The following is a 24,430-nucleotide window of genomic DNA, read 5'->3' as shown; positions in this document are numbered from 1 at the left end:
GTCATTACTGAAGTCGATCAAGTGTATTTAGCATAAATAAAAACTCAGACTGAAACAGCCAAAAGTAGGGAAAGAACTGATAACTCCTAAAGCAGATTGGAGAGATGAGATGCTCTTTTAACACAATGTTGTCTCTTCTTAATTGGTTCTACAGATGGAGCCAGTTTATTCCAGCACTTTCCTGATTCCTATCAAGTAATGTTCTTCACACTCTTTGCAGTATTAGCAGGGACAGCTATTATGATCATAGGTAAGAGAATGAAAGATTGCAGTAATATTTTTTTTTCCTGTAACTTTTTACAGTGTTAGCTGTAAGATAGGAAGGAATAATTTCATGCTTAATGACTGGGGTTTTTTGTTTGTTTGTGTTTTGACTGTCTTGCAGCCTATCATGCAGCTTTCTCACCAAAAGAAGAACAAACTCATCCAGCATTTACCCCAAGGACAACTCCTCAACACAGCCATAACAGTAAGCAGCTGTTACACAGTTATAAATGAAATTAATTGGTTAGTCTAGATATTGCATTTGAATTGAAAGTAGGGAGGTATCACAAGGAGAAAGCCTACATACTGAATTAAATTACAACAAGCACTGCACCAGTTTCTAGAAAATGTTAGCCTGGGTTCCTATGGTGATAAGGCCTAGGCAATGATTCACTTGTTTTCCTGTCTATCTTCCACCCACCCCCTAGTCGCTAATACTTCTGACACTATTGGCCAGTTGCATCTACATTGGAAATGGCTAGTGTGTTAGAAGTGTGAGAATTCATGAAAATCAGCAGATGGAGAGAGGAGAGCAATCCACAATTGTCCTCCTACTGAGGGGAAGCAAAGCGGAGGTTAGTTGCTAATACAGTGTACCTGGCAGCAGCTGGCAGGCTACTCAGTTCATTGACACCAGACTAGCTGCAGCATGTGCAGCCGTCCTTGGGCTGTCAGCACGCTGTGAGGTCGCGGGAACTGGGGCTATTGCAAGAGGTGTGGAAGTGGAAATGTTTGGAAGCAAAGGACACAAGTCTACAGAAGACTTGGTTGTGTTGTTCAGGGAACAGTTTGTTCCTTGACTGGTTTTGATCTTGCAGCCATGTTTTATCTGTATCATTTGACATCATAATTACTTCCAATTTTACTTGTTTGCAATGGAGCAGCATAATCAAGCTCTTCAGAAAGGAGTTTGCAAAAAATAGCCGTTCACTACAAGATTCTGTAATCACATAGCAGTCGTTATTAAAATAGTATTCCCATTATTACAGATATATGTCTAAGATATCGGTGAGCTGAAGTCTTGTTCGTGGAAATACATGCCTGACATTTCAGGTGACAAAGCAAATCTGAACTGGAAGTTATTTGCTGAAATGCAATGTATTTTGCCCCCCTCAGAAGATTTAATCAATTCTTTAACTAATAGGAAGACTTGCAAAAAGTTGATAGTTATTACCTGTTGAAAAAACATACTATAAGCTAAAGGGATTATTTCACTTTGAATGGATTTTTAGACTCACTTGCCAGGTATTCCAACAGATGATTAACAGCAGCTATTTGTTTCCTACTTCCTTTACCATTTTTGAGTATGACTGTTTTTCTCCTTTTCTGCTGTGTTTTAGGTTTCTCTGTATCACCCACACCTTCCTTCAGTCCCCTGTCCTCAAGCAGGAGGACAAGCCCATCATCCACGCTCTGGAGCACTGATTATGGCTCACGTTAGAGGCAGCAGGACTCATCAGCGTACACTAGGGCTTGAGAATAAAAAAAATTGGTGCCTTTAGCAAGTTTAAGAACTTTCACAGTTTTGATATAATTCAGGTCATTTCATAAATGTAACTAACTTCATAATTTTTTTTAATACTTCAAGCTGTTTGAATCTTTTTATGTCAGTGCTTCAGTTCTTTAAAATTTATCTGCTGTTTTATGCTCAGTTAACAAGGATGACTGGACAAAAAATGTTTGTGCTAAGCTAGCTTTCTTGCACTCTTCAAACAATTAGAAGTTATGTCTATAGGCAAGTGATACAAGTTTTTTATTTACTTTCTGTGAAAATTAACTTTTTTCTTAATGAGCTTTTTAAAAAAGGAAATAGAAAAGCAGGTCAAACATGAGCCAAAAATGTGAAGGATTGTATATTTCAGAGAATTATAGATTTTTATTTGGAGTTCCAAAGACTCAGGAATGTACTGCACTGATAAGTGTTCTTATGTTTAGCCTTACAATGTGATACATCATTATAATTTGCTTTTTTAACATTAGGAATGCTGGAACAACTGTGAATAGATTTTGAGTTTGCTACAAAAACAAAACAATCCAAAAAGTGTGGCTTCCCTTGGGTACAATTGCAGTATTCCTTTCTTCTTACTGTAAGCACTTTTTTGGGGACTGAAAATGTGAAAGCATGTGCCTTCTAAGAGGACCTTTCATTTGATAGTACATATTTTTAATTGAAGGCAGTTGTTTTATCTGTGTTCTCATATAATACATTTTTATAAGTCATTTTACATATGGAAGTACCTCAATGGAAACTGAGCCTCCTTTTATTACCACTAGCCAATTGGTGCACTGGAAAATAAGTAGCTTATTTCACAATTACCATTAGTGGTCTTTTCAGTTTGTTCAATCTGTTTGTCTCTGGTATATTTGTGTACATACTGATACAGCCACATCCACAATCTTAACTTCAGCTATACAGTAAGATATTACTGGTATGACCAGATAGGGAATATTTGTAGTATAATATTCTACTAATAATTGCTCACTTGTATGTCCATAAAATTACAACGTAGCATAATCAGTATTACTGATTACTGGATTTTTGTTTTGTGTTTGTAACTTTTCTTACTGACTAGGACACAGATATAAAATGCACAATTCAGGGTGCACCAGAATGTACTCTACTAAATCAGAAAATTGATCACTGCATATGCTCAGATGTGTTTTGCTTTCTAAACAAGATGATGGCAGTGAGGTATGCTGACCTGAACTTTTTTCCACATTAATTTTAAACACACAAAGATTAACTGGCTCCAATCCTTAGCCCTAAAATATTTCCCTGAGGATAGGAAAACACCTCAGTTGAGATTCTTGAAGGACAGAATCCTTCATTTTAGGGATCGTAATCATAGTCATTTTTAATCCATAAGCTGTATTTTGCAACTATCAGGTAGGGGCTTTGTTTGTATATGAACAGTGTCACAGTTGCAATTGTGAATAATATTCAGGAGGCCTGAACTCTCATCCTCAAGGTCTCATATGGTCTAATGACCATAATGAAAATAATTGCAATTGTTCTGTTTCGAAGAACAAAACATCTCATGCAAAATATATTAAATATGCAGAATTATGCAGGCAAATAGTCAAAGGAATGGAATGCGCACACAGTATATAGCCTATAGTTTTGGTTTCATACAGTATTACAGAAAAGCAACATCTTCACATATTTTCACTGAGTCCTATATAACTTATTTGCTAGTTTTTGAGAAATTGTGCCTTACATGCTAGTACTGCTTAGAATTGACAATTTGGATGTAAATAATAAGCATTTGTATCTGTATTATTTAATAAAGCTTTGTAAGATTCCTTAGTATACTGTCTCTGAATATTCTTGTCTTGACTGTTTAGAATTTATCATTAACTATGTTGTGTGTACTTCATCTCCCATAATTCATGCCCACTCATGTGAATATGCTTTGATTTTTTTTTTTCTCCTACCCCTACCACAGTGTGTCATTTTATGTGACAATCTGTATTTTTGACTGGTTCCTGCTGGCTGAATTTTAAAATACATTTCCCTGTCACCGCCACCCCCAGTCCTAGAGTGAGAGAAAGTTGTTAGCTGGGAAATCCAAGTGTTAGGTTTAACAATTAAAAGGGAGTTGATGGGAAAAATCAGGTGAAACAGGATCAGGACTTAGTTTTTTTTGGTTAGCTTGGAATCACTAATAGAAGTGCTGCTCTTAGATTGTTAGTGTTGTGTTAATGTTAATTGGGTTAATTAACAAAATTGTGGTGTTCATAATGTACTCTATTGTGCCTGTTACAAAGACACTGCAGTTTAAAATGCTTTCTACAGCACATAACTGGAAAATGGATGCAGTGAAGCATTTGAACAAGTGAAGTGTCCATTCAACTTTTTCATACGTTGTTGTCTCCTAATCTTATTCCTTGCTAAACACAGTATGTTAGATCATAGATCGTTCATTTTATGTATGTATTTGTTTTTATACATGCACTCCCTGTCTCCATCCTAGGAAGTGGCTGAGAATGCTATCCGAAATAGCGAGCTTCCAGGGCACGGCCGCTGGGCCCTGTCCTTAAAACTTCTCAGTATCAGCGATCATGATTTTACATTCTTAATTTTTCATTTTTGTTGGTAACTTGATTTGAGATGCTTTGTCAACTTTTCATCTAGTATTTGTTGTTAGGTATTCCCACTTTTCTCTGAGCATCTTCAAGGCCTACTGAAATCAGCGGTGGATGAAGAGGTTTGTCCAAACTTCCCACTTGATTCATTTGGATTTTTAAGGAGAAATGTCCTCTCTCTCTCTCTACTTCCTTTTACAGAGAAATGAAAGGGCTGGGAATATCTCAGTGCTACTGTGCTAAGCATTTCAGAAGTGCTTACAGGAGAGGTTTTACTCTCCTTGTCTTCCTCCTCCTCTTTTCTGCTCAGCCCACCAGTCTGGCAGCGCGAGTCCTGAGAAAGGAATCGCTCCAAGCGGTGGGAGTACTTTGGCACATGCCTGCTGTTTGGTTCACCTCCGGAAGCAAGTGCTTGCAGTCTGCTGGCATGCATCTTCAGGAACTGTGACTTGCCACAAACTGCTGGAGCTGGAGAAATCGGTGTAACGGAGTAGGTGTGGTTCCTGCTGCTGACTTGCAGCGTTAAGAAATGGGTTTTGAGCCGAGAAACTCTGGGTGCTGTCAGACAGCCGCTGTTCTGGGGGCTATTTGGGGATAAAGTGTTTCTGAGTATGTTGCTGCCAGTGTAAAGCACAATTGCTGAGAAAAAATTCTTAAGGATTTGACTAGAAAGAGGTTTGGACTTGGCATCTAACGCTGGGCTCCCCTCTGTACGCTTACTGCTGGGCTCAGTGCTGCTCCTGCACGTTTCTGCGGGAGCAGACTGTTGGGGATGTGTGTACTCTAAGTTAGAGGTCTAATGGGAGTCGATTTATCCTTTTATCAGTTGTTAAAGTATCAGTTGCTGCACTCAAACCCAAATCTTGGTCCCTTCCCATTCAGCAGGAGCTTTTGCATTAGCTTTTAGTAGGTGCAGGATTTTGTCCATGCAACAACAAGATGTTAGTTCTTGTATTAAAAGCTTGGTGTGATGTGGTTTTTTTTTTTTTTTTTTTTTTTTTTTTTTTTTTAATGGGCTGACTAGAGCTAGGTAAACTATGGAAAAAATCAAGCCAGCCTTGGGCGTAGTTGGTCTCCGTGCCCGCCTGCCCGGAGCCGTGGGCGCCTCGGCCCAGGCTCCACCATGGCGGCCTCGCGGAGGCGCCTTCCCGCCTCGCGCCGGCCTCGCCGCCCGCCCCTCCCCCACCGCAGCGCCAACGGCCGCGCGCGCGGCGGCGGCGCCTGAGGCGGCGGCGGCGGCTGGGCGCGTGCCCGGCAGCCCGGGGCAGTAGCGCTCCTCACGGGGACCGGGAGCCGCCGCCGCCCCGGTTAACTTCCTTTGAATGAGGGAAAAATCCCCTCAAAGGTACGGCGGCGTTCAGGGCTAGCAAAGGGAGGAGCAAACTGTGCCTTTGAAAGGAATTACCGTTCCCGAGGGGGAAGGAAACGTCGTGCTGACAAAGCAGGCGATGTTTGCTGAATGTGTTTGGCAGATGTTCAAATGCTTGTGTTAGTAGGAAGTGTTAGTAAAACTCTTTTTTTTTTTTTAATATAAACATCATACTGAAATATATCGGGGGAAAAAACAAGAGTACTCATTAGAATTAACGTAGTACTATTACAGTTTCTGAATTGTCTTTCTCTACTAATTAAAGTTAGCCTCAGGTCTCCTGTGCCTCTCTGAGGCAGAACTATTGAATGAAAATCTATTTCAATCTCCTGCCCTTTGGTAAAGTGGCTTGGATTGCTCTCCTAGATACTGTCACTAGAACATAATTAAATGGAGGGTATTTACTTGTGGCAGCAGGCATAGAGTCCTGAAAATGTGATGGGTTTTAATCTGTGCAATGTAGTTTCTTCTTACAGTTCTTGTGAATAGGAAAAAAATAAATCTTGTTTGTGGTATTTTATGTGAGTGTGAGCACAAATTTTGTTGAAACAGTCTCGAAATACCTGGATGTGCGTGTGTCTGTTCACGCACACAAACCAAGCACTGCGACAAGACAAGGCACGGATGGTACCTCGAATGGGTAGGGGATAAAGAGCCCACTTTCTGCTCTAGGTTGTCTCATTGCATACAGAAAACTGCTGCCCATCAACAGTGGTTTAATAGCCAGACTGCAAAGAATCACTTAATTGGATTAGCCTGACTAGGCTAATGCTATACTTCAAGTCAATCTACTCACTAATATAACACCCCCAACATAACATAATCATTATTTCCCCCTCTCTCCACTTAAGAGGGAAAAAAAGAAAAAAGAAAAAACCTGTGTGACCAGATAGTGAATAAAACGTTGCACCAACTTTTTCAGTTAGGAGTCCTTTCTGATTAGGAGTGAGGATAACTACATAGTGCTTCAGGAGAAGGTTGTCCCAGCAGCATGTCTGCTGTGTTTTTGTTTTTAATTTTGGGTTTTGTTGTTTTTGTTGTTTTTTTCTATAAAGAAGTTCAGTTTTACAGGTGTTGTGTAGCTTTTTTCCTAATCACTGCATGTACTTTAAGATAATGTCCAGATCTGCATCTCTATTTGGTTGTCAATATGTGCATTCATGAGGTACCTCACTTTTTTTACTGTGAGGGTGACTGAGCACTGGAGCAGGTTGCCCAGAGAGTTTGTGGGGTCTCCATCCTCAGGGATGCTCAAATGCTGCCTGGACATGGTCCTGAGCGACCTGCTCTGGATGAGCCTGCTTGAGCAGGGAGATCAGACTAGACAATCTCTGGAGGTCCCTGCCAACCTCAACCGTTATGTGATTCTGTGACCTACCCAAAAATGTCCCCTGAGGATTTCTCAGTACAGATCTCTTTAAGAAGCGTGGTCTGTTCTCTTTTCAGTTTCTCCAGTCGGACATACAGCTGGAGGAGACCAGGGTCTAGTCAGAGCATGTTGCTCTGCCTGCCTCCCTGGCAGAGGGTCTTCAACAGAGATAACCTGGCTGCTTTGTCTTAGAACTCACCATTAGGCCTGTATGCAGAATCTGGGTGCAGTGGTCAGCTTTATTAGTATATATGCATATATGTCAGAAATCACTGACCTACCATTGTTTTTTTACCATGCTGGGTACAGGCGGGGTTCTTGAATGAATGCCAGGGGAATAATCTTAGTTAAATCTTGGAGACTAGGTCTTGCCTTGCATTGTTTTGAGGAGGCAGTAATAGCCCAGGAGTGCAGGGTACCTTCTACTCCACAAATGCAACAGCCAGCTACTTGTAGCAACTTAAAACCTTGGAAGCTTGATCATTACCTGTAACTTTAACTGCACAGGTTGCACAAATGTACATTGATACAGTGTATTAGTGAATTACATATCAGAGTAAATAAGTTGTTATTCAGGTATAATGCAACTGTTAGTAAACCTGCATATAGGCTGCTGGCTTAGATCTGCATGATACTGGTGTATAAATATAGTCTGTGGCTTGTACTACCAGAAGCACCAGCCATTTCCCTTTTAGAGAAGTAGAAAGGGGTAAATAGCAGAGCATCTTTCCCTGTTTTTTGTAAATACCTGTACTTTCTTGCAGGGTGGCTCCAGAGATCCTCTGCCAGCAGTGCTCCTCTGTACGGCTGCCTATGCAAGACAGACTTTGAAACTTTGATGTTCACCAGCATCTTTCTTGGCCTTTTTTGTGACATGCTGCTTGCACCTACATTATTCTGTTTCTCATCGTTTCACTATAATTGCAGTGAGACATCCTGATAGAGGAACTGTAGATGGAGGAGCCCTGCATATAACATGTGGTCAACAGGCAAGGTATCTACTTTCAAATTAGTTCCTCTTCTTTTTTTCCTGATAAGGTAACTAGATATTTTATTCATACATTTAGTTTCGTGTAGCTTTATTTTTAGTTTGAATGAATCTAGCTTTACTTTTCAGCTATTAACTTCAATGGGACTACTTTTGTGTGTAAATATAGGCACGGGATTTGGAAATACAGTTTCTCATGTTCTTCTCTTGAAGCTTTCAAAATTAATATAAGAATGGGATGGTGATTTTTCTCATTTTTTCATATTTGTTGTCATTTTATATGAGCTGTGCATTCTGAGTTTCACTATCAGTAAGCAGAGAACCATTTTCCATATTTTCCCTCATACCGTTTGTCCTTTCTATATTCAAAGCTATTTTTATCACAGGTACTGTGTTTACCACTGCAGGTGGCCTGCTCCAGAGCTTTTTGTATTAATAAAGCATTTCCTGCAGTTCATAATGTCTTCACAGTTCGGCACAGTGTCTTGTTTCTCTGTTTAGTGTGCTAAACTGCCTCTATTTCAATGCTTTGGGGTCTGTCTGTTTTGCCATAATTGCTAAATGGCTTGCAAGATGCAGTTGCTGTTTTCCATTTAGCGGACATTGTGTACATGTTTATAATTCACCCAATCATCCATTTTTCTGAATTCTTTCTCTCTCTTTTCTTAGTTGCCATGTCATCTTTAAAGTGCTGTTTCTATTCTGCGCAGTCCCAGGGACTATGTTGTCTCTGGGTTTTGCATTAGCATAAATAAGTATATTTTCAAGCTGTTGTGGTTACAGATATGTCACAGCATCACTGTTGTGACATTTTATTCATTTTCTTTTGCTTTTCATATGGGAATGGTTTCTTGCTGATCGAATGTGAAGCAATGTAAATAATAACTTAGATGTGAAGTTGTATTCCAAAACAGGTATATTTTGTGTTAGAACTCTACAACTTTAGAAACTGTTCTTGTTGCTGTTCAGGAAAGATGACCGTCTTCCAGTGCAGACAGTGGGGAAATAATATTAAGCCTCATAGTATTACATAGCTTTATTTCTACATATAAACTGCATGAATCTAGATGTTCTGTTGGGTAAGGTGGTTACTTGGTACCTGTACATATTTCTGCGTGAGAGGACTTTAATGACAAGCTTCTGTATCAAATGAGAGAAATACTGAGTTCTCCTTATATGTTGTCTTTTCCTGGCAAGACTTCTGGTAAGTGTCACATCACATGCACCAGATATCTCAATATTATCCTAAGCAGAGGCCTGGGATGTTTCAAGGGGTGTTTCTCCTGCACTATCCTTCACAAAGGAAAAGAGACAGACCTCAGCAGAGTTAAGGTACTGAGCTCACACAACCCTTGCAGTTTGCAGGTGTTTAGCTCTTGCTGCAGTGTCATCAGACTGAGTCTATTTTGAAACCTGATCTGGAATTTCCAAGTGTGGAATGGGATTGTGGACAGCAATGTGACTTTTAACACTGCTGATGTACTGTGCTTTGGATTTCCTAAGGAAAGAAGCAGAAGGAATAGAGGAAATAGCAAATGGGTTGAAAGTAGCAAAAACAGAATCTAGAAAATGAATTAATATTTATAGGAAAAAATAGCAGAGCTTCTTGAATTCTAAGACAGTTATTTGTATTTCCATCAAGGCTGAATTTTGACCTAAGAAGGAAAAAAAGAGAGATCAGAGTTAAGAGGAAATGCAATGAATAACCAAACAGAGGAATTGCCTCTATTCTCTGTGAACACAAGAACAGATCAGAAGCAGTAAGTCTGGTGGATTTAAAGGAGAAAAAGCTTTAAAAGCAAGGATTATGATGGGTACAGCAGGAAGTACATTTGTCTGTATGTTGCTTTTGGCAAAGAAACCATGTGAGAAAAGACAGCGTGTTGCCTAAACCCAGAGTTCAGTGATGAGGTCTGAACTGCAGTAATTACAGAAGAAGCATCCTGTTATGGGAGATGTCTGAGCCAAGGGATTTTTTATTTGCTTTCTGAAGCCTCCGACGTCCAGATGGTAACTTTGGGTCAACTGACGTGAAACACGTGGCCTAGGATATACGTGGCAGAGAGCCCTACTACAGTTGCGTCTCTCCGCTTTACGCAGGGAAAGTAAGGATAGCTGCATCTGCATTTATGAAGATCAGAGAATGAAGATGATGCTGACTTGAATCTTTCCCTCTATCAGGAGAGATGTGCTGCTGTAGGGAATGATGATTGTTCATTTGTGAGAGACAGGTACAGAGTCAGAATCTTCTAGGAACAGGAGACATTAATCTGAGTCCCAAAAGCTGATCTGTAGCATTAGGGAACCATGTGAAGGTATTTTCTGGATCTTATCATCATGGATGTTGTTAACTTAAACTGCTTTAACAGCAGATAAGATAGTGAGGATGTCATCCAGAGTGATCCACTATGGGTAGGCGTAAAGGAGATGAGGTGAAAAATCCAATTTCTTCCATTGAATGATCTCAATATACAATTTAAGTGGGGACTAGCCAGACAGTACTAGGCCTCTCGTGAGGTAGTAATCAGAGAAAAGAGTGAGAACACAGCAGCTTCCTCACACAAAAGCAAGTTGGCTGAACTTGTAGGACTGCTAAGATCATTAAGCATATCCACAATAAGGTGACGCTACGATACGTAAGGTAACACAGAAATTATTTACATCATTTTCTGGGGAGAACGTCTTCTGCTTTCGTAGTGAGGAAAAAATGAAGGCCAGAAGGACTGACTAAGCTGTCGGGAAATAAGAAACTTCGTAGTGTTCTCTGACCCAAGAAATATTCCATTCCCAATTTTGGAAGCTAATTCCAACCTGGGAATGTCCTTTGACATTTCGTATGTGAAAGCAAGACATAACTTTCCAGTAAAGTCAGACCAGATAGTCCTGCAAACAGAGGACTTGATTCTTTGGTTGCAATAAGAGTATCCCTAGTAATTAACTTTAGGCTGATATATGTTAATAGCTTACTGTAAACACCTTTTTTTTAAAAAAAAAAAGAAAAGTGCAGAATTGTCTAAGTAAAATCCAATTTACTGATAAACAACCTCTGACATTCTAGAACTAGTTTTAAATAATTCTTCTGTATCAAATGTATTCATCTTTGAAAGAAACAAGAGGTGGGAGATGCTTTTGTCTTTTGTGGCAAATAATTTATTTAGAAAATAAAATTCTGAGAATCTGTTAAGTAATAAGAAACTGCCCTTAGTAATAAAGTAGTGAAAATTGCCATATTTTACCCAAAAGGAAGGGAAAAAATTCACTTTCTAAAGTAATAACTTGTAATTTGACAGTATGAGTCACTTGCATTATTAGGAGTGAGTCATAAATAGAAGAGGCACTAAAAAAGTTATTTTTTCAAAATATATCAAGGTAACAAAGAAAATACCTCTTATAAAATGTTGCTAATAAGATAGTAATCCATGGACAGTCTGAGGCAAAGCTTATTTGCAATGTTTAACAAAATTTACTCATCAAAAAGGCTATTTTTACAAATGTCTCTCTTACAAGTTAAAAATGAAGGGTAAAAGCTGTTTTCAGGGTTTTTTTTCTACAAAAGCCAATTAGCCTGCCTTTGGTGGAAAACTGGATCAAACTTACAATTAGAAAAATGCTATGAAGCCTTTAGTTTCAATATTATGATGCAAATTCACCAAACAGAGATCTGCACTTGAACTCTTCTGCCACACAGAGTTTGATTCAAGTCAACATGAGCACAAGCAGAGCTATTAACAGTAATTGGGCCTCATTACATCATGATTGTTCCTATGTATATTTGATCTTTACCGAGATGTTGGGATAAATTGAATCTAGGGGGGAACTGGGAACTTCAGAATAATAGTAGTGATATTTTTAGCCTGATTTTCCAAAGAAAGGAGGCATGTTCAGAGACATGCCTATGTCTATCTGCTTCCACTTACTGTTTTACTTTTGAACTTGCTCCCTGATCCCAACCAAACTGGGTAACAGAATGGGCATCTAAAGGATTACTAAGTTCCTATGAGTTTTGCAAAACTAAATTGCTATGTAAAGGAAACTCTGTAACTCACTTCTTAGTGCAGTCAGTCACCTCTTGGTAGCCTCTACAGAAAAAGACATAGTCCTTTACAAATGCCCAATTTGTATGAAACTTGTGAGTTTGCAGTCCACCATGAAGATCAAATCTGTAGGTAACCAAGCATCAGTAGCCTTACTTTTCATCCAAAATAGAGAAGGATTTGATTATATGGCAGAAGTACTCCAAGACAGAAATTTTTTAAAGATTGTGAACAGAAAAAAAAATGAAATAAAGCAGAAATGTTCAGTGCAGTATAAATAGAATCGGTTGTGGCAAGCTGAAGATTTAATGAGACAAAGCCTCATGAATGGTACAAGCTAAAACAGTAAAGAATAAAGTCTGTAATTTACATCTTAACAATTGTTCTGCATCATTGAATACATTTCACTGTTGCTTAGAGTGTTTACCCATTATTAACAATAAAATCTACAACAATGGCAGGCACAAAACTAATATTAAGTGGGAAAGAATGAACTTGAACAAAAGGAGAAGCTAAGAAAGAGGAAACGTTAACTTGTAAGCAAGTTTGAGACAGAGAAGAAAAGAGCGACTCATTGCAGTAGCAAACGTTACACAGAAATAATCACTCAAATTGCTCTTGCTACTTAGTAATGAATAATGCAAGATAGCACCTATCTTGCATTTCTGAACTTGAGAGTTCTTAGCTCTGTAAATTTTTCTGTATTCTTCCCCACAAATACACATGTATAAAATGAAGTTTCCTTGGTTTTCTGATGACTAAATGGGTAAACCAGTACGCACTACTCCCTTTGATGCAGCAAAGAGAGAGAGAGAGAGAACAGTCATTTACAACATTCGCTTTCCTAAGTAGCTGAGACAGTGGAAGCAATGTACTGTAATCAGTGTGCTTGTTAGGGAACCGAGAGATTGGAGTACTATACCCACCTTTACTACAGATTTAAGGACTGAAAGCATGTTTGTCCACTCAATTTCCTCTATTCTTTGTTTAGTCCACCACTTGTCTGATGTAATTCCAGTTTGTGTTTGTACACTATGTGGCAAGACAGTGGGCTGAAGGAGGAATGGCTGGTGTCTGCCAAGGTCCGTGTATGGTCTCGTGATCTCCAGTAGCCTTAGAATTTCATTGGCTGCTCCTGATACTCTTAGTGCCCTTCAAAATTCACACATTCTCATGTCAGATGATTTCAATGCTATCATAGACTTTGTTTTTATTTTCTCTTCTGGAGAGTGTTTTGAAATAATTAATTTCGATTATATTTTGATTCTTTATTCAGTGGCTCTTTATATCACATATAGGTAGAAAAATTATTTATCAAAGACATCAGGGAAATGATACTGTTTCATGAATTTTCTTTTGTTGTTATATACTGTGTAGGGACAGCAGATTGACCTTAAAAATGTGTAAATAGTTATCTAACAGCTACGTGACTCAAAAGAGACTCTGAAGAGGCTGAATCATGGGAGTCTAGAATAACTCTGCCAGTTTGTGATATTCTTTGCAATTTGGAGGACAGCAAAAAACTTGGAAATTGCTGTCAGCACCCACAGACAAAGGAGTTAGTGTGAATCTGACCACAGTGAGGTAAAACTCAAGAGCTCAAGTTGTGGCTGACTAGGTAAACTGCACACCGAATACTGCCCATTGTAACTATCGATGGGTATGTACACAGCTCTCTGTACCTTTCCGCCTGCAAAAAAGACTGCACTCTATGCAGTCACGTGAGTGACTGGATGTGGTTTATTTTCTCCCCATAACTTTCTCTTTACACTTCTCTGTCTTTCGGCGTCACTCCCTAGTGTCATCTTTGCATTGGAAGCTCCTGGCGAGGTTCTGCTATAATTTGGGTTTTCATTCACTTGCTAGATTAATATTTGACTTTAAGTTGGTTTAAGAATTGCCAATAGAAGTAAATGGCCTTGAACTCCAGCACAATAAATATCTCCTGGGGAGAAAAAAGAATGTCTTATCTTGAGCATCTGACCCCAGCTGGTTCATCCTCACTGCCAGCTGTTTCTTGCAAGGGAGGAAAATGAATAAAGTTACCAAACAAAAGATTATTTTCAGCAAGTACCTAAACATTTAAGGCTAAACATTCTCCTTGGAACTCCAGGATCCAATTCCAAATAAGCTGCTGAATTGAAGGATTATTTTGGTAGCTTTATAGAAATATTGATCTACTTCAGGTGTTTAAAGGTCAACTAGAGTTTTTTGTTGTTTTTGTTCTGTTTTGTTTTTTGAGTCTGACATTACTTAATTTTGGGTCCTGGATTCTGCCTTCATACAGGTTGTGGCCCAAGATGCTGGGACTTTCATCATCTCTATGTTAAACAGATTATTACCATTTGTAAAGTTTCCATATTCCACTCTTACTTTACTAGAGAAATGTGGAAATGGGTCATTTTCCTTGTCTCACTGATACGAGATTGCATCTCTTTCTTCAGCCAGAGTAGATGGATGAGAAGTATTGAAAAAGTGGATAATAGGCTCTACCATTCCATTAATAATTGGATTATATGATTTTAATTTATCCATATGTATCTTGGAGGGGAAAAGAAGAGTTTAGGAGTAAAACATGAAACAGCAACTCTGTTTCTCTTCCAGTTACAGTGAATATCCTATTATAGGCAGCCAGGTATAGACAGGGGTTTTTTGGCTGATTTTATATTTATGTTGTGCAGTAACATAGTACAAAATGCCAGTGTTAAGAATGAGGTAAAGGTAACATGATCCAAAATGCTGAGTTTTGAGGCCCCAAGACACTGTAACACACCCTCCAGATTAAACCCTGTAGTCTTTGTGACTCCCATTGTGTAAACAAATACCTTGGATATCAAAACTTTTTCCTTACATTCTTCAACTGAAAATGCAGCAGTTACAGATATTATTCAAAGAGGAAGATAATCATACAGAGTTTAAGTCTTTTCTGCTGGGCTCATCTACTCCCTCTGCATCACAAACCACAAAAACCTCTCTGACTGCATTTTTTTGGGGCAAGAATGTCCTGTAGTTCCTTTGACATAAAGCTCCTATTTCTTAGTCTTAAGACTAAGATGTTCCCAATACTGAGTGTAGGAACCCCATCACCTAAGCATAGCCTCTGAATTGCTGGTTCCCACATTCTGCTGGCATGTAATTTGCACGAGAAGATAGTTTTGCAACTTGTACAAATTGCTTAAACTTGATGATATGAATATCTAGCTTATCACTAAAGGTCAGTGTAGATGTCTGCTTTCTTCTTATCCATATCAATCATTACTGAATTTTAAACCATCTTTTCTCTCAGAAAGGTTAAGTTATTATTCACAGCCATGGGTATTTTTAATGGTATTTCCTACATGAGCACCAACATCCCTTGTATACTTCAACGAAATGGGAATTTTGCTGCCAGCTGCCATAGCATTTGAATTAAAGAGATTAAACATTAGTGACCTAATTTAAAATTAGATTCAGATTTTTATTTTTGAGACACTTGAGAGACATTGGAGCAACACTTGATGCTGCCAAGACCTTGCTCGTATGTTGTCACTTAGCTGTCAAAGTATGCAGCATTTCTTTTATTTTTTGTAGAAAAGTAGTGGTTTGCAATAAGGTTAATGCATGCTCTCAGCCTGCCTTGAAGATTCCCATTTTTCCCCCAATTTATTCCTGAGAGTAGCATTTTACTTAAACATAATTGACATTTTCAAGGACATTTTTATCAGATATTTGAGTTTTGATTACTGCATTGTTTTTAAATTTTATTTGTGAGTGTTATTCAGTGTGACTTAGCTTTACCAACCACCTGTGGATTTTTTTTTTTTTAAGTTGACACTTAAAATGTTAGGTTTTATTTGCATTTCCAAAAACAAGACCTGCAAAATTGGAATTTACATTTATTGATGTATTTATTTGTTTATTAGCTAGTCTATTTCTGGACAAGTTAATACGGAGAGAATTATCTCAGTAGCAAATTAGGAATATACCTAGAGGGGTCAACATAGTATTCACTCATGGGAGCACTGACAAAGGCACTACTAACCTGTGGCATAATGCTACTCCCATTTACACCTACAAACCACAGTAAGTGCAGAACTGTGTAAGAATGAAGTACTTCCCTTGCCCTTCATTCTGATGAAGGGAATGGTGATAAATACATACACTGCCTGAATCTCAACGTTCAGAGTCCATAAAAGATCCCATGGTCTCATGGTGCTGATTGTGTTGAGAACTATATTGCCTGTTGGGCAGAGAAATTACAGTCTATTGATATTTTTTCCTCACATTTATGTTCTACTAATATGAGGCAAGTGTCCTGAGCAGACTCTGGTGTAGCATCAGCCCTTTCCTGTTACCAGCACACCTCACTCAGCCTAAGCAATTTATAAAGAATAGGCTGAAACAGCTTACTGACAGAGTGTGAGAAACTCCTAATTGCTTGTTACTGTGAAATGCAGTTCATAAAATATATGTAGAACATATTCTGCAATAGAAATTATTTCTTTTCATTCTGTTTACAGATTAATGTGTAGGATTGTGTTAGTGTTGCCCTGAACAAAAGCCATCATTTTTCACCAAAAGAAGTTGTTCTTCTATGCAGCAGATTCTGAATACTTCTCTTGGGAGTAACACTTAGTAATCATCACAGCTTAGATCATGAAAACAGGAAAATTGCCCTGTAGAACATGCTTGATCTTCTTGGAGCTGTATTGCAATGTGTAGGTAGAACTATAAATCAAATTTTTATTTTTTTTTAAAAAAAAGCTCCTTCTAAAACCTTTGTTTTACTTAAGCCTTGGGTGCTCTCAGGAGTGTCCTAATAATGATGATACACACAAATAGATCGAATGTGCCAAAATGCATAAATGAGGCTTCTATTCTTTCTTATGTTTCCAGTTTTTATCTAGTAAATTCCATATCCATATTTTTTAAAATGACATATTGGAAGTAAAGCTGAAAGATCTGAGAGTTTTTCCACTTCAGATGTTTGAATTTATCTTTTTAGAAAGTGGCACTACTAATAACCTTAAATCCTCATATGCCACTATATCAAATGTGCTCAGTTTATGTAAGAAAATAGTTATCATAATTTTACCTGGAATCTGAAAGTCAAGCCATGCTCTTTCTAGCTGGTGGGTTGCCCCCAACTCTAATGAGTAACACCATTTTTAATGTGTTGTGCTCATTTCATCCTCCATTTATTTTTGAAGGATCTGTGGTTACATATCTTTGAAAATCATGGTAAAGTATTGTGTAATTCAAATGTATCTAACGCTTCTGTTGATAATATGGGAAGTAGAATGTAATACTACTCACTATACTACATCCGTGTGGGCTCCAGAAGTTAATGATGATAAAAAAACCTGTCATTAATTTACAATATCCTCTATATTAAAATGAGCAGAAATGCCTGTTCAGTATGAAAATGATTTACTTTTCTTTTTCTTTTTTAACAGTCATTTATCTGCATGCACGTTATTTGCTTAGAGTTCTATGGTTTCATTTTTTTAATTCTTTTTTTTTTGTAGTTTTAGAGAAATGAACTGCGTCTTAAGACTTCTGCTTCCAATACTGAATGCCTGGAATTCTTTAAGAACACATTGTTTTTCAATTTATTTTTAACACATGCTTGCAAATAATTTTCCTGTGAAAAGTACACTCTGCTTTCAGTGTTCCTTATCACAGTGTATTTTGCACCTAATAAGAAGCTTCAATAAATAGACAGATGCTTCATTTCTTATGCCTTCTGAGGTACTTAAGCACAACTGAATCTTGTAAAGTTTAAGGCCATTCTCAGATGAGGACTGGGGAGGGGAACTGAAGGTTTAGAAATTGCCACCCAAAGCTGATGTGTTGTGCAATATTTATCTGGATGAAGGTATATGATGAAAGCATAGGAAAGTACTTTGAGTTTGGATGATTGTATCTAACACAGGGAAGGAAACACCAGTGAAAAAGTATATGCGAAAATACATGGAAGACTCCTGCCAAGCAGCAGTCTTGCCTCTTAGTAACTCAGTACATCTTGCCTGTTCTTTTTGAAGGTCCTGTTTCCCATGGTGTTCTCGGTATCAGTCGATCCATTTAGAAACACAGCGTTAGCCAAGGAAGATTTTTTGCTGGCCCTTGGAATAGTAAGTTTGTCTTTTCTGCTGCCATTACACAGTTAGCCTCTCTGAAAGGACTGCTCCTATCTCAGTCTAACAGCGATGAGCAGTAAGGTTTGCTGCTGTTGTTTGTTTTTTAATATCAAATCATTTCTATTATATGTCATTAATAGAGATTTGATCCTTTCCTGCAGATCAGCCCTTCAATTTAAGGGTGAAAAGTTGTGTATAATAAAGCAGAAAGCTCAAGCTCTTCAAAGTCAGAAAGCTTTGATTTTTTGCAAGGTGGTGTAAAGCTGGATGTTTCTTGGTGACAGAACACCAGGACGAAGACTTGCTATCATTCAAAGCTGATTAATTTGCCTACAGTCTGCATACCTTTAGCAGTTTAATCTTCAACACTGTATTAAAAATGAGGAGGGAAATAAATTAAAATGGACTATTGCTCCATATGAAGCAATAAAATTTCCTCTGCCAAAATAACATAGCAGAAATTATAGGATCAAGGTTAAAACTTGACTACAGATATTTAAGAAAAGGAAATTTTCTATCCATGTTGTCATTTTGGCAAATGTGCATGTTTTGTGATTTGGGTTTTGGTCATTCCCCCCACCCCCCCACCCCCATGTCACAGATACAAATAGGAACTTTGCATCTCAGAAAATTTTAAAGCTCATACTGCTATTTCCAAACTCTGTAAGATGTTTGAGTGTATCTATAGCCTTTTCTTGTTTACTGTTATCCCTGTGGGATAACAGGTCAGCTTTGTGCAAGTACTGTGTTCAATATCCCTTTACAAATGGTTTTATTGCACCAAAAGTGGTAACTCCTACATACAGTCAAGTTTAAAGAGGTTTTATAGATGCTAATTTGTCTTATGAACAAATTGCCACAGGACAGCCAGATCTCAAAATTTTTCCTGATAGGACCATATACTTATAATGTTGTAGGGGAAAATGATCTGATGAAAATAATTTGAGTATCCTGTGTCAGCTCTTCCCTGGGGAAGAATAAAACCAGGGTGATTGTGTATATATAACATGAGTCTGGTACTGTCTAAATTACTTGCATCTGATTGATGAAAAACTTCCCTTTGTGCTGAACATGGATCCAACTAACTTCATTTGATGGCCCCTAGCTGCACTGGATGAGCAAGTGACCATTTGATCCATATAGCTACTTTGCATGCCTCAGGATTCTGTAGACCTCAGTTATATTCCCACTTTTGTCTCATTTACAAACTAAGGAGTCTCAGCATACTCAACCATTTCTTGCATAAAAGCCATTCCATACCTTTGCTCATCCTCATTGCTTCTCTGGAACTTTTCTGACATTAATATGTTTTTTCTGAGATGGGCAGATCAGAACTGCATAGTGTATTCAAGGTGTGCCTGAGCCATGAATTTATACAGCAGCATAAATATGTTTTCTGTTTTAACTCATTAAGAAAGAAATAGACTTTCACGGAACTATCTATTGTAACCCTAAGCTTTCATAAAACTCTCCTTTATGGACAAACTTACTCTTTGAGCAAGTAGAGAAGAAAAGTGTCTGTTTTTCCTTGTTGCCTTTTGCTGGTCTATAATGGTTCCAGCAGTTTATTGGATGACAGTCCTTTGGTCAAGATCCCACATTAATTTCATCAGGGAATGATTAAGGAATAGATTTTTTTGGTACAGTCTTTCTCTAAGTGGGGCCTGTTTTTAATGGTTAGCAGTGTACATACTTAAAATCTGCATTGAATCTTGTGGCCCATATGTGATATAGACGCATAATACACAAGATGAGGATATAATCATAATTTGAGGTACAACACACTCTCCATAATTTCTTAAATTTTGGTTACAAAATCCAAATCTGTTAAAATAATGATCCTAGATAATAGGATGGATTTTCGGTTCTGTGTCATCTAATCTAATTTCATGCATCAGGCAGGATAAGACCCTACCATAATATTGCTGGAAACTTATTTTGCTTGGTCATAAAATTATCCAAGTCTGTTGTAATTTTGTAGGTGAATATTAGTGCAGTGAAGTCTGTGATCATTTTCTGTCCTGGCTTCGAGGGAGAGGACTGTGTGCCACGAAGGAATTTATTCTCCCCTAGTAAGATCAAATGAGGCCAAACAGGCTACTTTATGCTATTAAAATGTTACACTTTAATTTTGAGGTCATTTAAAATGTTTGTATTCTCACTGTTAACTATATCTTCTCTATTATATTGCCTTATCAAAATAAGTATCTTCTCTAACTACTTCTTATACCCGTCAGCTACTTAAACTAAAATGCTGTACATTGCCTTCAGTTCCTATCCAAGTATTGTTAATAGAGTAACGTCTGTGCAAATCAATCTCTACCTCCCTGGCGACAAGCTAGTTTGTCCTCTGTCTGAACTCTATACTCTCACTCAGCTGCAATTGCAGTCATCACTGTTCCAGCCCATATCCACTCCGGGTGATGGTCACCGTGAATTGATGTGCAAATATTGTTTAGTCTTTCCTTATTTTTCAATACAAGGTCCAGCAGTGAGTAACAGAAGTACGTGTAGTAAGCACTGGATAGAGAAGTTTTTCTTTCAGAATATGAGGGGGGGTGGAAAGGGGGCAGTATATTCTCATACTTGAAAACTATGCTAAGCCATAGTTTTGAATGCAGCTTTGGGACATCAGATATATGGGATTTGGGGTCTTCAGATACTTCAGATACATAATTTAGATGGACGCTGTGATATTCTGGGAAGCCTTTAAAGTGAACTGTTTTCCTTCCAAAACTAAACTGTGCAGGTTCTCTGTATCCGTTACACCCACGTCTGGTTTCTTACCTGAAGTGAGCATCTTTGTAAATGTAAATGGGCGTCTTTTTGTTCACTGCTCTTAAGTCCATCAGCAGCACTTCTCCCTCTGACTTTGCATGTGAGTTGTTCTAATGATTACAAGTGCCTGACTCCCAACCCTGTAAATAGAGATCTTCTTGGCAAAAAGACCCCTAATTTCGGTAATGAAACTCTTAGACCAATGTGATGGATTCACATTTTTCAGAATTATCCAAATTATCTCTGCAGTCTTGTTCAACAACTCCATTTTGTCATTTAGACACCGATAAATTAACATAACATTTGCCAAAGCAAACCTTCTGTTTGATTGAACTGGTGTCTTTCTGCTGATTCTCCCAGTATGTGTAAGAGGGGTTATTTTGATATGGTTGGACTATGTAATGTGATGTACATATATTTTGATGAAATCTGTCAAATGTCATTGTAAAGCCATTCAGTGTGCTCTTCAACAAACCAGCCAGAATTATAGAGCAATATGACTTTTGAGAACACTATTGTAAATGTGTCAGAACATATTCTGGCTGTTACATGGAGGCTTATCTTCAAATAGCATCCTGCTGTTACAATTGGTAATTACTATCGTCAATAAAATCTCTCTGGTTTCAGAAATAAAATAAGCCAGTTTATATATAGAAGCCACTACTGAATAGGACCTTAAATATTTATTTACCACTCTTCTTGCCAAATGGTCTTCAAGGTGAATCCTTTCATCCAACAAAACCATTCAAACAGTAAAATCCAGGTCTTCAGGCAGCCATGGTTTTGCAAATGACTGAAGCAGGAAGCAAATTATGAATGTTGTTTGTCTAAATAAAAAGTCATTGATTCTGTAAGCTTGAAATTGTAGAATTATGTCTTACTAGGATATAAGCTTTGTAGTGATCCCAGCCCCAGTCAGCATGATCTCGCATTTCAGGCTACTTAGAAACTCCAGGGTAAGTAATTAGACTTCAGTTGTTACAAATGTACTATCTACTGTGTTTTCACATAAATGTCAGTCTTGGCATTTTTCAAAACACAATAGTCTTGACTTTGAAGTTTTAGAATTAGTGAACCACTTGCGGGGAAAAAAAAAAACATAGGATTTGGTTAACCATTACATAAAATACCAGTGTCTGGTTCTACAGTTTAGTTTTACAAATGAAAGTCAGCAACAGAAAGCAAAGCAGTTTGCCTTTTAGGCATACTGTTTGAAGACTTTTAGGCCTCTGGAGAATTGAAGTAGTTCTAATTAAAGACTAGCCAAAATTTAGAAATAGTTGGAATTAATCTTTGGGGGAAAAGGGGCAGACAGAATCTCTTAAAGATTGATCTTAAAGAATTATGGTTTAGGTAGAGGGTAGTATATGAGAAAGCAAAGACCTTTGGAAGAAAAATAAATCCAGAGTGAAATAGTCTCATAAATACAGCAGGGAATGTTTTATGCAGTTTTAGGAAAAAGAAATATAGAGAAGTAAGAGGCAGCTTTTACTTCCTAAGTAGATTTGTATAACATAGTGAGACTAGCAAAGGAAATAATGTTAACCATCTTCATCTCTCATTTTTATGAGAGGCTGGATATGTGGAATAAAACTATGTGAGGAGACAGCAAGTGGGGAGAGGAAGGTTTTCTCCAAGTAGCTCAACTTAATTGTGAGTAGTGTTAAATTCAGTGTTGTCTGTCTTTCAGGTTAATATGGTATACCTTCACGTGAGCTAATGATGTTTGTTTTGCTGGTAGAATTTGGCCATAAAGTTTTTCTGACAGCAGGTCTCAGGTATTGCACTGTTCAGTTGTGCTTCAGGTGTTCTATTAAGTAATTGTTATAAATTTCTCTCAGTGTAACTGATGCCATCTGCATGAATGGATGAGACTGTGCTAAGTCTACTATTAATTTTTTAGGTTGTTTCATTCCAGGTAAATATTTAAAGTGAATGTTTTTCCAGTACATGCAGCTATTCAGAAATAAAACACAGTACATGCAGGTGAATTCAAGCAACAAGAAGAAGTGGTAACATAAAATCTTTCACAATGCTAATGAACTCTAGTAATTTTGTTGTTCTCTGAGATCAAGTAACTTCTAAATCACTATTCTTTGAATACTATAACTTCTGTAGTTTTCTGCCCAAAGGTTCAGGCAGTATTTTTAATGTGCGATGTGTTGGGGATCCATTTTTTTAAAGGAATAGTTCTTCTATTTTCAGATAACTTCAGAATTTCTTAACTTTGGTTCCTTGTCTGGTCTTATAGTGAAACTGGAAGAGCCCATAAATCCCAGTGTAACATTCAGGACATATAATTTATTCCGTGGGTACATTCAATCATATAATAAGTCAGATATTTTAACTGTCTACCATGATAGTTGATTACTTTACCAAAAACTCGAATGTTTTAATTTCACTGATGCATTCATTTGTAATGAAGGAAGTAATAATTTAACTTGTATCTTCTCTTAAATTTGATTGTTTAACTAAAGCATGTCAACATTTATTAAATAAATGTGACTTTACGAACAAATACATCAGTAAGCTATGGACTAAACACAATGAAGTTTTGTATGCTAGTGAGTGTTTGCTGTTTTAAGTAATCATCATTTCAATGCAGGCATGCATGTGAATAACATCGAACTCTGAGTTATGAACTCTTCAAACCAGGTGTTAACTCTAGACTCATTTGTAGCTAGGCAAGCTCAGATTCCCTAGAAATTGATATTGGTGAGATGGTAAGCAGTGCACTTTTCTCTAATGGCGTATTTAAGTGAGTCATGTTAACACATTAACTACCTGATGGTGTTGTAAAGCATATAAACATTCCTTACAGTCATGTTTGTTTCTGCATACAAAAAATTTGCCATATAACATATAAATGACTAGAAATTCAGTCATCCATATGCTTTGCATCAATACCAACTTCTATTCTAGAGTAATGAATGAGAGAGTTGATGGTTTTCTCATGAAAGAGAAAAAACAATATCTGTTAATGTACCCTTAAAAAAAAAGTGCTTTTTATGTTTGCTCTAACCAGATTTCAGTGTGACTCGTGTGTGATCTACCTGCCTAGCCTTTTCTAAGATAAATATCTGATGCTCATTTGCTATATCGCTTTACATTGTTAGAAAGGAGAAAGAGCTCAAAGCTTAGGTCACTGCAGTTTTTGTGAAGAATTAACTGATGTATTTGTGTGTGAACCAGTAAATACAGATGTCCTTGGACAGCATGGGGCAGGTTCATTTCAGTGGTTTTCCTGTATGTGTATCCTACTCTCTGAGCCTTTCTTTCCTCAGCATCTTCTTAGCAGTTCCATTTATATACTTGTACCTTTTATGAGTGACTGAATAGCCACCGATTCCTATAGATTCATTTGTCTGTCTTCTTGGTTCAGCTATTCCTCAAGCTTCTAATTCAATATATCTTTCAGTTGCT

The 24,430-nt window shown here is 37.7% G+C and overlaps 1 protein-coding gene across 2 annotated transcripts in view; it reads left to right on the top strand.

The window, feature by feature from the left end:
- Positions 1-3,574, top strand: part of NUP210 (nucleoporin 210) — a 93,494-nt gene extending 89,920 nt beyond the window's left edge. For both annotated transcript variants that reach the window (XM_026099549.2, XM_064518866.1), the window contains 3 exons: positions 155-250; positions 386-469; positions 1,605-3,574. In XM_026099549.2, the coding sequence (XP_025955334.2) occupies positions 155-250; positions 386-469; positions 1,605-1,705 (281 nt within the window). In that variant the 3' untranslated portion in view covers positions 1,706-3,574. The remainder of the gene's footprint in view (positions 1-154; positions 251-385; positions 470-1,604) is intronic.
- The last annotated feature ends 20,856 nt before the right edge of the window (positions 3,575-24,430 follow it).

The sequence above is a fragment of the Dromaius novaehollandiae genome, chromosome 12 (genome assembly GCF_036370855.1).
Source record: "Dromaius novaehollandiae isolate bDroNov1 chromosome 12, bDroNov1.hap1, whole genome shotgun sequence".
Lineage (NCBI taxonomy): Eukaryota > Metazoa > Chordata > Aves > Casuariiformes > Dromaiidae > Dromaius > Dromaius novaehollandiae.
This window is presented reverse-complemented; position numbering and strand designations above follow the sequence as displayed.